This window comes from Lepidochelys kempii, chromosome 5, assembly GCF_965140265.1.
Source record: "Lepidochelys kempii isolate rLepKem1 chromosome 5, rLepKem1.hap2, whole genome shotgun sequence".
Taxonomy (NCBI): Eukaryota; Metazoa; Chordata; order Testudines; family Cheloniidae; genus Lepidochelys; species Lepidochelys kempii.
The window spans coordinates 80,699,545-80,714,892 of record NC_133260.1 but is presented as its reverse complement, the minus strand read 5'-3'; the positions used below and the strand labels follow the sequence as shown (position 1 = coordinate 80,714,892).

Genomic DNA, 15,348 nt, shown 5'->3' with positions numbered 1-15,348 from the left:
CTAGACATGGAGCCATTGATCACTACCCGTTGAGCCCGACAATTTAGCCAGCTTTCTACCCACCTTATTGTGCATTCATCCAGCCCATACTTCCTTAACTTGCTGACAAGAATACTATGGGAGACCGTGTCAAAAGCTTTGCTAAAGTCAAGAAACAATACATCCACTGCTTTCCCTTCATCCACAGAACCAGTAATCTCATCATAAAAGGCGATTAGATTAGTCAGGCATGACCTTCCCTTGGTGAATCCATGCTGGCTGTTCCTGATCACTTTCCTCTCATGCAAGTGCTTCAGGATTGATTCTTTGAGGACCTGCTCCATGATTTTTCCAGGGACTGAGGTGAGGCTGACTGGCCTGTAGTTCCCAGGATCTTCCTTCTTCCCTTTTTTAAAGATTGGCACTACATTAGCCTTTTTCCAGTCATCCGGGACTTCCCCGGTTCGCCACGAGTTTTCAAAGATAATGGCCAGTGGCTCTGCAATCACAGCCGCCAATTCCTTCAGCACTCTCGGATGCAACTCGTCCGGCCCCATGGACTTGTGCACGTCCAGCTTTTCTAAATAGTCCCTAACCGCCTCTATCTCCACAGAGGGCTGGCCATCTCTTCCGCATTTTGTGATGCCCAGCGCAGCAGTCTGGGAGCTGACCTTGTTAGTGAAAACAGAGGCAAAAAAAGCATTGAGTACATTAGCTTTTTCCACATCCTCTGTCACTAGGTTGCCTCCCTCATTCAGTAAGGGGCCCACACATTCCTTGGCTTTCTTCTTGTTGCCAACATACCTGAAGAAACCCTTCTTGTTACTCTTGACATCTCTGGCTAGCTGCAGCTCCAGGTGCGATTTGGCCCTCCTGATAACATTCCTACATGCCCGAGCAATATTTTTATACTCTTCCCTGGTCATATGTCCAACCTTCCACTTCTTGTAAGCTTCTTTTTTATGTTTAAGATCCGCTAGGATTTCACCATTAAGCCAAGTTGGTCGCCTGCCATATTTACTATTCTTTCGACTCATCGGGATGGTTTGTCCCTGTAACCTCAACAGGGATTCCTTGAAATACAGCCAGCTCTCCTGGACTCCTTTCCCCTTCAAGTTAGTCCCCCAGGGGATCCTGGCCATCCGTTCCCTGAGGGAGTCGAAGTCTGCTTTCCTGAAGTCCAGGGTCCGTATCCTGCTGCTTACCTTTGTTCCCTGCGTCAGGATCCTGAACTCAACCAACTCATGGTCACTGCCTCCCAGATTCCCATCCACTTTTGCTTCCCCCACTAATTCTACCCGGTTTGTGAGCAGCAGGTCAAGAAAAGCACCCCCCCTAGTTGGCTCCTCTAGCACTTGCGCCAGGAAATTGTCCCCTACGCTTTCCAAAAACTTCCTGGATTGTCTATGCACCGCTGTATTGCTCTCCCAGCAGATATCAGGAAAATTAAAGTCACCCATGAGTCACCTTCTTGTCAACTGTTTGAAATGGGCCACTCTCATTACCACTACAAAAGTTATTTTTCTCCCTTGGTATCCTACTGTTAATTGAACTGTTTCTTTAGACTGACCTCACACTTGGTAAGGCAACTCCCATCTTTTCATGTATTTATACCTGCTCCTGTATTTTCCACTCCATGCTCCTGGTGAAGTGGGTTCTAGCCCACGAAAGCTTATGCCCAGATAAATTTGTTAGTCTGTAAGGTGCCACAAGTACTCCTCATTGTTTATTTTATAGTAAGGTATTTAGTATGGCCTCTGATCACAATGACACAGTTATATAAGAATGAGTTCCCTTTCTACGTTAAGCTATTGGATGTGCAGATGCTAATGTGGCTTTTATTTTGATATTGTGGCAAATCTTCTGACATAAAGGAGAAGGCACAGTGGAGCTTGCGTTGTTATGCAGTTATAATAGGTGCAGTAAGGAAACTATGTGAAGATCAACTGCTGTCAGCAACAGACACCTGCTGTTATTATATAAAAGTCCATATCCTAGTGTGTCTAATAGTAATTACATAGCTTTTAAAAAGTGCTCTTGGTAAACATAGATATCATTGTATTATAAAGCATAGTTCATGGCTATTTCACGTATGCTGTGCCAAGAAGCCTTACAGGCAAATAATAAAGATGTGTACCTGCTCCAAGGAGTCTACAGTCTAAGGTCTTGATCCTGACACTGGGTCTACTAGACCAGGGATTGGCAACCTTTGGCACGTGGCCCGCCAATTCTTCTGGATTAGAGCTAATGAGCCTCACGGTTTGTTTACCTGCAGTGTCAGCAGGTAAACACAACTGCAGTTTCCATTGGCTGCGGTTTGCCGTGCGAGGCCAATGGGAGCTGTGGGAAGCGGCGTGCGCAGAGGGACGTGCTGGCCGTCCCTTCCCCAGCCCCCATTGGCCTTGCACGGCAGTGGGAGCTGCGATCGGCCGAACCTGCAGATGCTGAAGGTAAACAAACCGTCTCAGCGCGGCCAGCGGATTTCCCTGGTGGGCCACATGCCAAAGGTTGCCGATCCCTGTACTAGACCAACTTACATGATCAGGACCTAATCTGGATAAAACACAGCGAAGGATGGCAAACTAGAGTGGGATATAGGAAGGATGTGAGATGCAAGAATAAAAGATAATGACAGGCATAAGGTCCTTTGTCTGACACCCTTGCTAACCCTGGCTTCTCCCCTCCTTTCTTCCCAGAGGGTTGGTGTAGTGCTGCTAGATCAGTGGGCTCTCAACCTTTCCAGTCTACTGTATCCCTTTCAGGGTCAGATTTGTCTTGTGTACCCCCAAATTTCATCTCACTTAAAAACTACTTGCTTACAAAATCAGACAAAAATACAGAAGTGTCATAGCACACTATTACTGAAAAATTGCTGACTTTCTCATTTTTACCATATAACTATAAAATAAAACAATTGGAATGTAAATATTGTACTTATATTTCACTGTATAGTATATAGAGCACTGTAAACAAGTCATGGTATGAAATTTTAGTTAGTACTGACTTCACTAGTGCTTTTTATGTAGCCTGTTGTAAAACTAGGCAAAAATCTAGAATAGTGGATGTATCCCTTGGAAGATCTCTGCATACCCCTAGGGGTATGCATACCTCTGGTGGAGAACCACTGTGCTAAATGAAAGCCACATTGAACAGCTCTCCCTAATGGTGCAGTTTGTTTCCATTTAAACAAAACTGAATTAATATTGGTTTAAACATAGGATATAAATATTAATATACTATAAATAAGCACCTAGGCCCAAAATGTGGCCTCATATTTCCTCAGCCCTACATGTACTTAAAAGACAGTGAGCTATAAGATATTCTGAATGCTTCCGATAGACTTGCTGTGAACAGTGCTGCAAAGATTAATCTGTATTTATTATACTTTAATTTTGCATCTGAAATATTAGATCCATACTGGTCTTTTTTTTTCTTTACATTGAAAAAATTCTGATTTCTGAAAAAGAATCCTACCATGATAGGTGGTGACTAGAATAATGTTATTGACCATCCCAGGAGAGCTCATCTTCTTTCTAGTATCATTCAGATACCACAGTCACTATTACACAATCTAGATTGTAAAAGCTGGAGAATTCATAACTAGAGTTGGTCAAAACACTTTCAAAGGAACAGTTTTCTGCTGGAAAATTCAGTTTTGTCAAAATCAAACATGTTACATGAATGTTTATTTTGACAAAAAAAAATTATAGGAAAGTGTCATAAATATAAAGGGAAGGGTAAACCACTTTGAAATCCCTCCTGGCCAGGGGAAAGCTCCTCTCACCTGTAAAGGGTTAAGAAGCTAAAGGTAACCTCGCTGGCACCTGACCAAAATGACCAATGAGGAGACAAGATATTTTCAAAAGCTGGGAGGAGGGAGAGAAACAAAGGGTCTGTGTCTGTCTGTAGTCGTCTTGGCCAGGGACAGAACAGGAATGGAGTCTTAGAACTTTTAGTAAGTAATCTAGCTTGGTATGTGTTAGATTATGATTTCTTTAAATGGCTGAGAAAAGAATTTTGCTGAATAGAATAACTATTTCTGTCTGTGTATCTTTTTTGTAACTTAAGGTTTTGCCTAGAGGGGTTCTCTATGTTTTTGAATCTAATTACCCTGTAAGATATCTACCACCCTGATTTTACAGGGGGGATTTCTTTATTTCTATTTACTTCTATTTTTTATTAAAAGTCTTCTTGTAAAAAACTGAATGCTTTTTCATTGTTCTCAGATCCAAGGGTTTGGGTCTGTGGTCACCTATGCAAATTGGTGAGGCTTTTTATCCAACATTTCCCAGGAAAGGGGGGGTGCAAGTATTGGGAGGATTGTTCATTGTTCTTAAGATCCAAGGGTCTGGGTCTGTAGTCACCTAGGCAAATTGGTGAGGCTTTTTACCAAACCTTGTCCAGGAAGTGGGGTGCAAGGTTTTGGGAAGTATTTTGGGGGGAAGGACGCGTCCAAACAGCTCTTCCCCAGTAACCAGTATTAGTTTGGTGGTGGTAGCGGCCAGTCCAAGGATAACGGGTGTAATATTTTGTACCTTGGGGAAGTTTTGACCTAAGCTGGTAAAGATAAGCTTAGGAGGTTTTTCATGCAGGTCCCCACATCTGTACCCTAGAGTTCAGAGTGGGGGAGGAACCTTGACAGAAAGTAAAAATGATTCCTGTTGTTTTGTTTTGATAATGTTGAAATATCTTGGTTCCAATATCCATTAGATTCATTTTGTTTATACTTTTACATTAAAATAATACTGAAATATAAAAGTCAAAATGAGATATTTTGATATTATTGAAATGAAAAGCTTTGATGGTTTCAAAATGAAACTTTCCAGAATTTTTGTTCTGAAGAAACAAAAAATTCTGCTTTTTTGTTTCAAGTTGGAACAATTTTTTTGGTTGAACAAAAAAACAGCTGTAGTCAGAACCCTGCTCACCAATGCTACTCTTACTGCTCAATAGTACATCAGGTATATATGAGAACCCCTTGAGTACTGCTTGCCAGTCTTCAGTCATTCATATAGTTACTATCTGAGATGCTGTTCCTGTCACAGGTGACACAGTTTTTGCCCATCCTAAATCTCATAATTAGAAACTCCATTACTACTTCTCTGGTACCTTTTAGAGTGCATCAGCAGGACCTACCCAATTAGTGGTCTAGATATCAGGCCCTGGAGAGCTGTTTGCTGTGTTGGGTAGACAAGCCCTAAGCTTTTACCTCAAGTTAGTTAAGAATATCTTTTCTGTGTGTACGTGCATTTTTTTTTTTTTGTAGTGAAGATATGGCTTGAATTTCAAAATTTTGGCCACTCTAGCAAGCTAGCCTAGGCTTCCAGAAACTGAGTTCAAGGCCCCGCTCTACCACAAACTTCCTGTCTGACTTTGGGTAAGTCACTTAGACCTGGATCCACAAAGGGACTTAGGTGTGCAACACTGAGAGGTGGAAGATCCCTGTTCAAATGCCTTCTTTTCATCAGGCAGAGGGGGGAAATTGAACTGGGGTCTCTCACAGCATGGATGAGTACCCAAACTGCAGGCCTAAAGTTTATAAGGAAGGCCTCCTCAGAGCACCCCTAATGGACTATAGGTTAGATAGGCAGGACAATCAATGCCTATCTTCATCTGGTTTGAGGATTGCACTGGGGCTTAGGTGTGAGATTGGTCTTGGGCGTCACTGCCTCAGGCAGGTGCCTGATGCCTGAGGCAGAAATTAGGCACCTTAGAAGACTTTTACAGCAAAAATTTAATTTTTTGGCACTGAGTGAGTCTAGGAGGCAGAAGAGTGGGGTTTTTGTGGATCTCAATGGCATCTAAATCTCTTTGTGGATCTGGGCCTCAGTTCCTCACCTGTACAATGGGCACGTCCCGACCTCACAGGAGTGATACGAGTCTTCCATGCATTTATTCTGTGCAGCATTTGGATACTACGGTAATGGGGACCATGTGAGTAGCTGATGTATCTTCTTTTCCTCTTTTAAAAGGAGGTTTATGTTTAAGTGGGAAATACACATTATCATTCTGCACCTTCATATATAGAGTTGAAATACAGTAGTTACATCAGAAAATAGAAAGATGCCACATTATAGTCAATACTGTAGCAGCTTTTGGAGCTCCCTCCACACCCAAGACAATTTAAACCAGGATTTCTTGTCTACACTGGCAGCTACTAATGAGATTATTGCAATAAGGATGGTACTATTTTAAATGCTCATATTTTTGCAGCTGTGAGGGCTCACTGCATGCTTTCATATGTGGTTTTCTTGATATCTCTGACTATTAGTTTTGAGAAACCAAAACCAGGCTGATGATGTTTTGCAAAACCGAAACAATGAGGTCTTACAAAACCAAAACCATCCTGGCTTCTGCTCATCCCTGTTAAATTGTTACGTACAATATAAGAATATTTAGTATTCGGATTACGTAAAGGAGAAACTGATAATAGTTTGCAAAGTATGTGTGTCATTCCCTTCTGGATTCCAAGGGAGGAAAATAGTGGACCCTGCGCAGACAACTATTAATGCTGTGTTACTAGTTGTTTGCACAGGTCCACTGTTGTGTGTGCCACTGCCATCCATAGCGTAGGTGAAACATGATATACAGTACACAGACACAGCCAAGAGTTGTGCAAAGCTTAATAGAAGTGTTTGAGTCAGGAAAATTTTGGGAAATGCAACAAATAGGTTAGAAAATGCTAAAACGGACTAGTGGAGAACCACAGTGAATGCAGTGCATAAAGATAGGGGTGTGTGTGTGTGTCCAACTGCCTATGTTACAATACAGCAGTGGCCAGAGTCCTCCATAACACTGCCATGAAACTTTACAGAAGAATTTGTCTAGCACTAAACACCAAGTGCCAAGGTAAAATCGTGATGCCTGGAAAGTGTAAGGCAAACACAGACCAATAATTAAGAAAAGAGCCATATTTTCTGGTTGTCTTGCACACACCAACATCCACTTAGAAGAGTCCATGGATAAACAAGCAGTGACCTGAAGTACCCTCAAAATAAGATGCTTAAAGCCAGCCAGAGAAGCAATATGATCACCAAATTATGCTTGGGGAAGGACCTGAACCCAAGAACTCCTGGGTCACAAGGCCACATGTACAGTCATGTGCTGTGCTCTCTTCCATGTAGGAATTCTCTGTAACTTGAAGTCTTTAAATCAGGATTTGAGGACTCCAGTAACTCAGCCAGAATTTATGGGTCTATTGCAGGAGGGGAGGGTATGTGTGAGGTTTTATGGCCAGCAATGTGCAAGAGGTCAGAATCTATAGGATATTTCACAGTATCCTACTATCAGGGTCATTTCAAGGACAAAGAGAAGATTAGATAAAGACTTTTCACTAAGCTTTACACATGTGAGACATGGGCAGGCTCTAACCACAACCACACAGATATAAAAATTGTGCTGGCAAGACATGTGGAAAGATGTTGAAACAGCAGCACGACTTCTAATTCTACCACACATGCTAAAGCGTCACGCCTATTAGGCATACAAGCAAGTCAGTGAAGGGTTGTGAAACATCTGCAAGTCATTTAGCATACAAAATATGTACAAAAGACACAAAGTAAGTCAACTATGCACACACTCATAGTCAGTATATGTGCTGTTCCCTGTGGATTGCCATAAGAAGTCAGCAGGTACGACTATGAGACATAAACACTATTATCCACAAGTGGAAATGTGCATAAAATTAATCCCACAGGCCATCACACAAGTGCCTTCTCACAGTGATAACACATAATCAAAACCTTACACCCATATCATCAGCACTTCTCTACAAAGGACCCACAGGCATATCATACGCCAAATCCATCCTCTGGTAAGGGTCAGTACAGCATTGTTATCCATTATATAAACACTCAAACTACTTGTATAGTATGCGTTGCCCATTAAATGTCATCAACACTGCAACAGGTTGGCTGGGTTCTTCTTTTGACCCACCTTATTACCTACCAGACAGGGGAATCCTGCAGAGAGATTTTAATTGACCCCTATTGATTTACTGTAGCAAGTGCAGCATGTTAATACCCTGGACGTAATAGAGGTGTGAGTGGCCTCTGAGTAATCCTAAGGGAGGAACGACTGCATTTAGTAAGAAAGATTGGACTGATGTTCATATTATTTGTTTGAACCTCCACAGTATGTTGGGACAGCTTTGTGGCAGGATGCTCACAAACTCATCTGATGCAAGTGGCTGAATAGCAGTTTAATAACATTCACCCAGTATGGAGTGATAGAGAGACCTTTATCCTGAAAGTGGGGTAAATCACAGCACAGTTTTCGCTACAGGCTCAGCCAAGTTCACATAGCTTATATAGTTTTATTGAATTCCTTTCTTCACAGTCATGCTTAACAAGCATGAACTGCATGTCTTCTTTTTTCCACAGCTCCTCCACTTCAGCTTATTAAAATATATTGCTCCAGTTCATATGATGATCCCACACTACAAAAATATGGATTCCCTCCGTCTCGCTGATGTCCTCCTGGATGTTATGACTCCTATCATCATCATTACCTGTGGGCTGATCCTTCCTTCTTTTATGAGGCATGTCAGCAGAGGTGCTCTCCTCAAACTGTCTGCTGTTTCTCTTGGTGGATACCAACATCAATGCAGTATCCATTCTTCCTTCTGGGTAAAGTTCCTTCTTGTGAATAAAGCAGTGTCTGGATTTCAGGCCCAAATACAATATGATACCTGAGGTCTTCTTGGAGATAATTACCAAAACGACAGGTTGGGGACAGCTTTATAATAATAATAATAATACCCAACTCTTACAGACAATAAGTTTTTCTTCTGCTAATAAGTTTTTGTACCAGGTGAAATCCTGGCCCCATTGAAATCAATAGCAAAGCTCTCACTGACTTTAGTAGGGCCAGGATTTCTCCCATAGTGCTTTCTAGTCATGTCAGTTAAGTCCTTGCAGATCATGTCACCCAGTGTTTGAGGGAAACTTAGTCTGTGAGGACTACAAATATCAAATAAAAAATTAGGAAAGTAGATTATGAAAAAAATATGTCTTCAGTGTATATTGTTGTAGCCTTTATACCTAAAGTTCAAAAATCTCATCTTTTAATCACAGTGGAACCCAGCCATTTTAACCTCTCTTTCTTTTATCCAAAGACCTTTTCCTTTCTGCTATTACTACTACTTATTTTTGTTTGTATTAGAGTAGTGCCTAGAGGTTCCAATCCAGGTCAGAGCCTCATTGTGCTCGGCTGTGTATATATTTATAGTCAGAGACAATCCCTGACCCAAGGAGCTTAGAATTTCTAAATAAAATAAATAAAAAAGACATACAAAGGCTGCGAGAGGAAACAGAAACTGAAAGTAAGGTGACCTATCCAAGTTCACACAGCAGATCAGTGGCAGAAGCAGGAGTAGAACCTAGTACAGAGGTGGGCAAACTATGCCCACAGAACCATCCTGCCTGGCCCTTGAGCTCCCGGCTGGGGAGACTAGCCCCCGGCCCTTCTCCTGCTGTGCCCCCGCAGCCTCAGCTTGCCATGCCGCCAGTGCTCTGGGCGGTGGGGCTGTGAGCTCTTGCCGGGCAGTGTGGTGGCGTGGCTGGCTCCGGACAGGCGGCGCGGCTGCCAGTCCTGCTGCTCTGAGCGGCATGGTAAGGGGGCGGGAGGGTTGGATAAGAGGCAGGGGGTCCCAGAGGGCAGTCAGGGGACAGGGAGCGGTGGGATGGGGCGGAAGTTCCAGGGGGTGGGGTAGGCGGTCAGGGGACAGGGTGGTTGGATAGGGGTGGGAGTCCCGGGGTGCCTGTCAGGGAGCAGGGGTGTGGATAGGGGTCGGGGCAGTCAGGAGACAGGGAGCGGGGGGAGGGAGGGAGGGTTGGATAGGGGGTGGGGTTCTCCACATCCAACCAAGCCAGTCATGCCTGTTTAATGACCTACAATGACTTTAATTGGATGAGGCTATTATTATTCATTTATTTGTTTTTGGTAGCTCCCAGATTTTTCTAGATGTCTAGGAAAGGAGGTTCCTACCATGAGTTGCTCAAAGTGTAAGGAAAATCTCAGAATGAGGAAATAATATAACAATGAAAATGAATTATTGAGTCAGCTCCTCCCTGTTTTTACAGCAGAGAAGACTGTGGATAATAAACTTTTCTACTGAACTATTTATTTCATCTGAGGCAGAATTGGTCTCAAACTTTTTTTTTTTTTTTTTTGCTTTTGGAACCTGTAAGAAATGTGTCTCAGATATAACAGGCCACATCAGACCAATGCTTCTCCTGGAGAAGTTTGGTGTGTTAAAACACTGTGAACTGTTTCACTGCTCAATAAGTTGTCATAACTGGGCTGCAAAGATAGCATATGTTTAAGATGAAAGGTGGCCCCTCTCTTTACTGCTTCAGTTTGTCTGAATGATGCCTTGGCAACACAACGGAGTGGGTTGGGCTGGTCTCTGAAGGATACTGTTATCACCATGAGAACTTCATTTGTGTTAAGTGAGAGTTTACATTCTGAACAAATATAGGTTTCAGAGTAGCGGCCGTGTTAGTCTGCATCCGCAAAAAGAACAGGAGTACTTGTGGCACCTTAGAGACTAACAAATGTATTAGAGCATAAGCTTTCATGGGCTACAGCCCACTTCATCGGATGCATAGAATGGAACATATAGTAAGAAGATATATATATATATATACATACAGAGAAGGTGGAAGTTGCCATACAAACTGTAAGAGGTTAATTAATTAAGATGAGCTATTATAAGCAGGAGAAAAAAACTTTTGTAGTGATAATCAAGATGGCCCATTTAGACAATTGACAAGAAGGTGTGAGGATACTTAACATGGGGAAATAGATTCAATATGTGTAATGACCCAACCACTCCCAGTCTCTATTCAAACCCAAGTTAATGGTTTCTAGTTTGCATATTAATTCAAGCTCAGCAGTTTCTCACTGGAGTCTGTTTTTGAAGATTTTCTGTTGCAAAATTGTCACCCTTAAATCTTTTATTGAGTGGCCAGAGAGGTTGAAGTGTTCTCCTACCGGTTTTTGAATGTTATGATTCCTGATGTTAGATTTGTGTCCATTTATTCTTTTGCGTAGAGACTGTCTGGTTTGGCCAATGTACATGGCAGAGAGGCATTGCTGGCACATGATGGCACATATCACATTGGTAGGGTTAGGGTTTAGGGTTAGGGTTAGGGTTAGGGTGAACGAGCCCCTGATGGCATGGCTAATGTGATTAGGTCCTATGATGGTGTCACTTGAATAAATATGTGGACAGAGTTGGCATCAGGCTTTGTTGCAAGGATAGGTTCCTGGGTTAGTGTTTTTGTTGTGTGGTTGCTGGTGAGAATTTGCTTCAGGTGAGACAGCCAACATTCTGTTCACTTTTTTGACCGCCGCTGCACATTGAGTGGATGATTTCAGAGAACTATCCACAATGACTCCAAGATCTCTTTCTTGTGTGGTAACCGGTAATTTAGACCCCATCATTGTATATGTATAGTTAGGATTATGTTTTCCAATGTGTATTACTTTGCATTTATCAACATTAAATTTTATCTGCCATTTTGTTGCCCAGCCACCCAGTTTTGTGAGATCCCTTTGTAGCTCTTTGCAGTCTGCCTGGGACTTAACATCTTGAGTAGTTTTGTATCATCCGCAAATTTTGCCACCTCACTGTTTACCCCCTTTTTCCAGATTGTTTAGGAATATATTAAATAGGACTGGGGCCAGTACAGATCCCTGGGGGACACCGCTATTTACCCCTCTCCATTCTGAAATCTGAACATTTATTCCGACCCTTTGTTTCCTATCTTTTAACCAGTTACCAATCTATGAGAGAACCTTCCCTCTTATCCCATGACTGCTTATTTTGCTTAAGAGCCTCTGGTGAGGGACCTTGTCAAAGGCTTTCTGAAAATCTAAATACACTATATCCACTGGATCTCCTTTGTCTGGATGCTTGTTGACCCCCTCAAAGAATTCTAGTAGATTGGTGAGGCATGATTTCCCTTTACAAAAACCAAGTTGACTATTTCCCAACAAATTATGTTCATCTATGTGTGTGACAATTTTGTTCTTTACGATAGTTTCAACCAATTTGCTTGGTACTGTAGTTGCCAGGGTCACCTCTGGAGCCCTTTTTAAAAATTGGTGTCACATTAGCTATCCTCCAGTCATTTGGTACAGAAGCTGATTTAAATGATAGGTTACAGTTAGTCGTCCTGCAATTTCACATTTGAGTTCCTTCAGAAGATGAAGGTGAAGATGAAGGTGAAGGTGAAGATGAAGGTGAAGATCATCAGGTCCTGGAGACTTATTAGTGTTTAGTTTATCAATTTGTTCCAAAACCTCCTCTAATGACACCCAATTTGGGACAGTTCCTCAGATCTGTCACACAAAAAGAATGGCTCAGATTTGGGAATCTCCCTCACATCTTCAACAGTGAAGACTGATGCAAAGAATTCATTTAGTTTCTCCGCAATGGCCTTATCATCCTTGAATGCTCCTTTAGCATCTCGATCGTCCAGTGGCCCTACTGGTTGTTTAGCAGGCTTTCTGCTTCTGGTGTATTTAAAAAATGTTTTGCTATTACTTTCGGAGTCTTTGGCTAGCTGTTCTTCAAATTCTTTTTTGGTCTTTCTAATTATATTTTTATACTCATTTGCCAGAGTTTATGCTCTTTTCTATTTTCCTCATTAGGATGTATCTTCCACTTTTTAAAGGGTGCCTTTTTGCCTCTCACTGCTCGTTTTACTTTGTTGTTTAACCACAGTGACTCTTTTTTTGGTTCTTTTACTATGTTTTTTAAATTGGAGTATACATTTAAGTTGAGCCTCTATTATGGTGTCTTTTAAAAGAGTTTCCACGCAGCTTACAGGGATTTGACTTTGGGCGCTGTACCTTTTTAATTTCTGTTTCACTAACTTCCTCATTTTTTGTAGTTCCCCTTTCTGAAATTAAATGCTACAGTGTTGGGCCGCTGTGGAGTTTTCCCTGCCAGAGGGATGTTAAATTTAATTATATTCTGGTCACTATTACCAAGCGGTCCAGCTATATTCACCTCTTGGACGTGATCCTGTGCTTCACTTAGGACTAAATCAAGAATTGCCTCTCCTCTTGTGGGTTCCAGACTAGCTGCTCCAAGAAGCAGTCATTTAAGGTGCCAAGAAACTTTATCTCTTCATCCCATCCTGAGGTGACATGTACCCAGTCAATATGGGGATAGTTGAAATCCCCCATTATTATAATTATTGAGTTTTTTATTTTAAGAGCCTCTCTAATCTCCCTGAGCATTTCAGAGTTACTAACACCATCCTGGGCAGGTGGTCTGTAATATAGCCCTACTGCTATATTCTTATTTTTCAGGCATGGAATTACTATCCATAGAGAGTCTATAGTACAATTTGGTTCATTTAAGATTTTTACTTCATTTGATTCTATACTTTCTTTCACATATAGTGCCACTCCCCACTAGCGCGAGCTGTTCTGTCCTTCCGATGTATTTTGTACCCTGGTATCACTGTGTCCCATTGATTATCCTCATTCCATCAGTTTTCTGTGATGCCTATTGTATCAATATCCTCATTTAATACGAGGCACTCTAGTTCACCCAACTTATTATTTAGACTTCTAGCATTGGTTTCAAAGCATTTTAAAAACTTGTCATTTTTTGGCTGTCCCCTATTGCATGACGTAATTGAAGGGGACTTTTTTTCTTTTGACTGTTTGTCATGAGACTTTTCTAAAGTTTGGGGGATTTGAATGTAGAGATTTTAGAGATAAAGGTCAGCTGTGAAGTTCAGATCTTCATTGCTGTTGCCTATACAAATTGTTCCAGCACCCCTGCCCACAGAAGGGGCGGATGAGAGGATCCACATAGCAGTGGACCCTCTGGCCTTCCCCTTTCTGTTTCCTTCACTTGTGTAAGCTCCTCCCACTCCACCCCTGCTCAGAGAAGAGTGCATGCCATGTCATGCCATGCAGGAAGCTGTACACCCACTGTACAGTCCGCCCGGCATCCAGAACCTTCACTGGCCAATGGAACCACACTGATAGTGTGGTGATTGATAGTAGTGCTGCTTGGGAGACCTCTGTGACTGCCGAGGAGGAGCTGGATTTGGCACTTAGAATATGAGCTTTTCCAGTAGAACATTTTACTAGAGAGTCTTTATGAAATGTCACATCACACAAGCACTTTTTGCTATTATGCAAATTTAAGAATTTCTCTTAAAACTCAATTTAACAAGCACTATAAAGTTGCCCACAGGCCATAATGCTTGAGAAAATATTTGACCTACTTCCCTGTTTTAGTACACTTTAAATCCACTTTGTATTCAAATCCACTTTTACTTTCTAAATAATACTTGCACCCTCACTGGGCTGGCATGAGGCTTAATGACTGCAAAGAGCTTTGAAATCCTCAGATGGACAATGCTATATAAATTCAAAGTCCTACTTATTATTTTTTAATTAGTCTTATTATTGCTATACAAAAATAAGGAATTGTAATCTCATAAATGTTGTGCTCCCCCATAAATTCCCCCGCATGGCTCCCTTCAGACTAACTCCCGCATACCAAGTGCAGTCTCTAATCCAACTGTAATCATTATCACTGTGTGCTTTGCCTTTACAAATTAAACGTCTTTATTAGGGTTTCCAGCAGTGTAGGTGTTATGGTGCCATCCCACTCTTTTGCTGCTACTCTCGCTCCAGATATAAAATAGGTTCAGAATGCTCAATCAGAGTCTGAAACATACTGAGCTTACCTCATAAACACTGATCCGATGCTATCTGTAAGGCTGAGTGGAGAGCCATCACCGGGCTTTGGGAAGCTGTTCTGATTCGCATAATGAAAAACCGACTTATCCTGGGAATGCCTTTTTCTCACCATTTTAAGGGAGTTGACTGCAGAATTCAACAAATTCAGCCGATCTCCAAAGTGATCCTTTAAAAGCTCAGCCTTTCACTGCGGAAGGAAGTGCATTCTTGGTGTGAATCCAGCTCAAGCTAGTTTTTTTTTTTTTTAAAGATCTGTTAATAAGTAACATATTAGCATGACATCACAAGGTGGTTTTCCGTTTGTCCACAGTGATATGTCCATACTGTGTGGTGTGATATGACTTTAGAACTTATTACTACTAGTCCTATTCCCTACCTTGTATATACTACTTTTCATATGTAGCTCTAATGCTAATAGTAATAATATTCTGCCATTTAAATAAAGAAAATGAGGGTATATAAAAGAATTGCACTTTTTCAAATAGTATTTCTTTGACAAGGTTAGCATCAGAAACAAACAGAAATACACTCTAGCATATGGACTATTTTAATGGATTATCAGCCTGACTCTAATTACCCAGAAGGAACAAGAAAGTATACTTTATATACTATATAAGCTATTATATTTAA

General features: G+C 41.6%; 1 protein-coding gene across 2 annotated transcripts in view; it reads right to left on the bottom strand.

Annotated features, from left to right (window-relative positions):
* Positions 1–14,902, bottom strand: part of GRAMD2B (GRAM domain containing 2B) — a 75,427-nt gene extending 60,525 nt beyond the window's left edge. For both annotated transcript variants that reach the window (XM_073344843.1, XM_073344846.1), the window contains exon 1: positions 14,706–14,902. In XM_073344843.1, coding sequence (XP_073200944.1) covers positions 14,706–14,830 — 125 coding nt within the window. In that variant the 5' untranslated portion in view covers positions 14,831–14,902. The remainder of the gene's footprint in view (positions 1–14,705) is intronic.
* Positions 14,903–15,348: the final 446 nt, after the last annotated feature.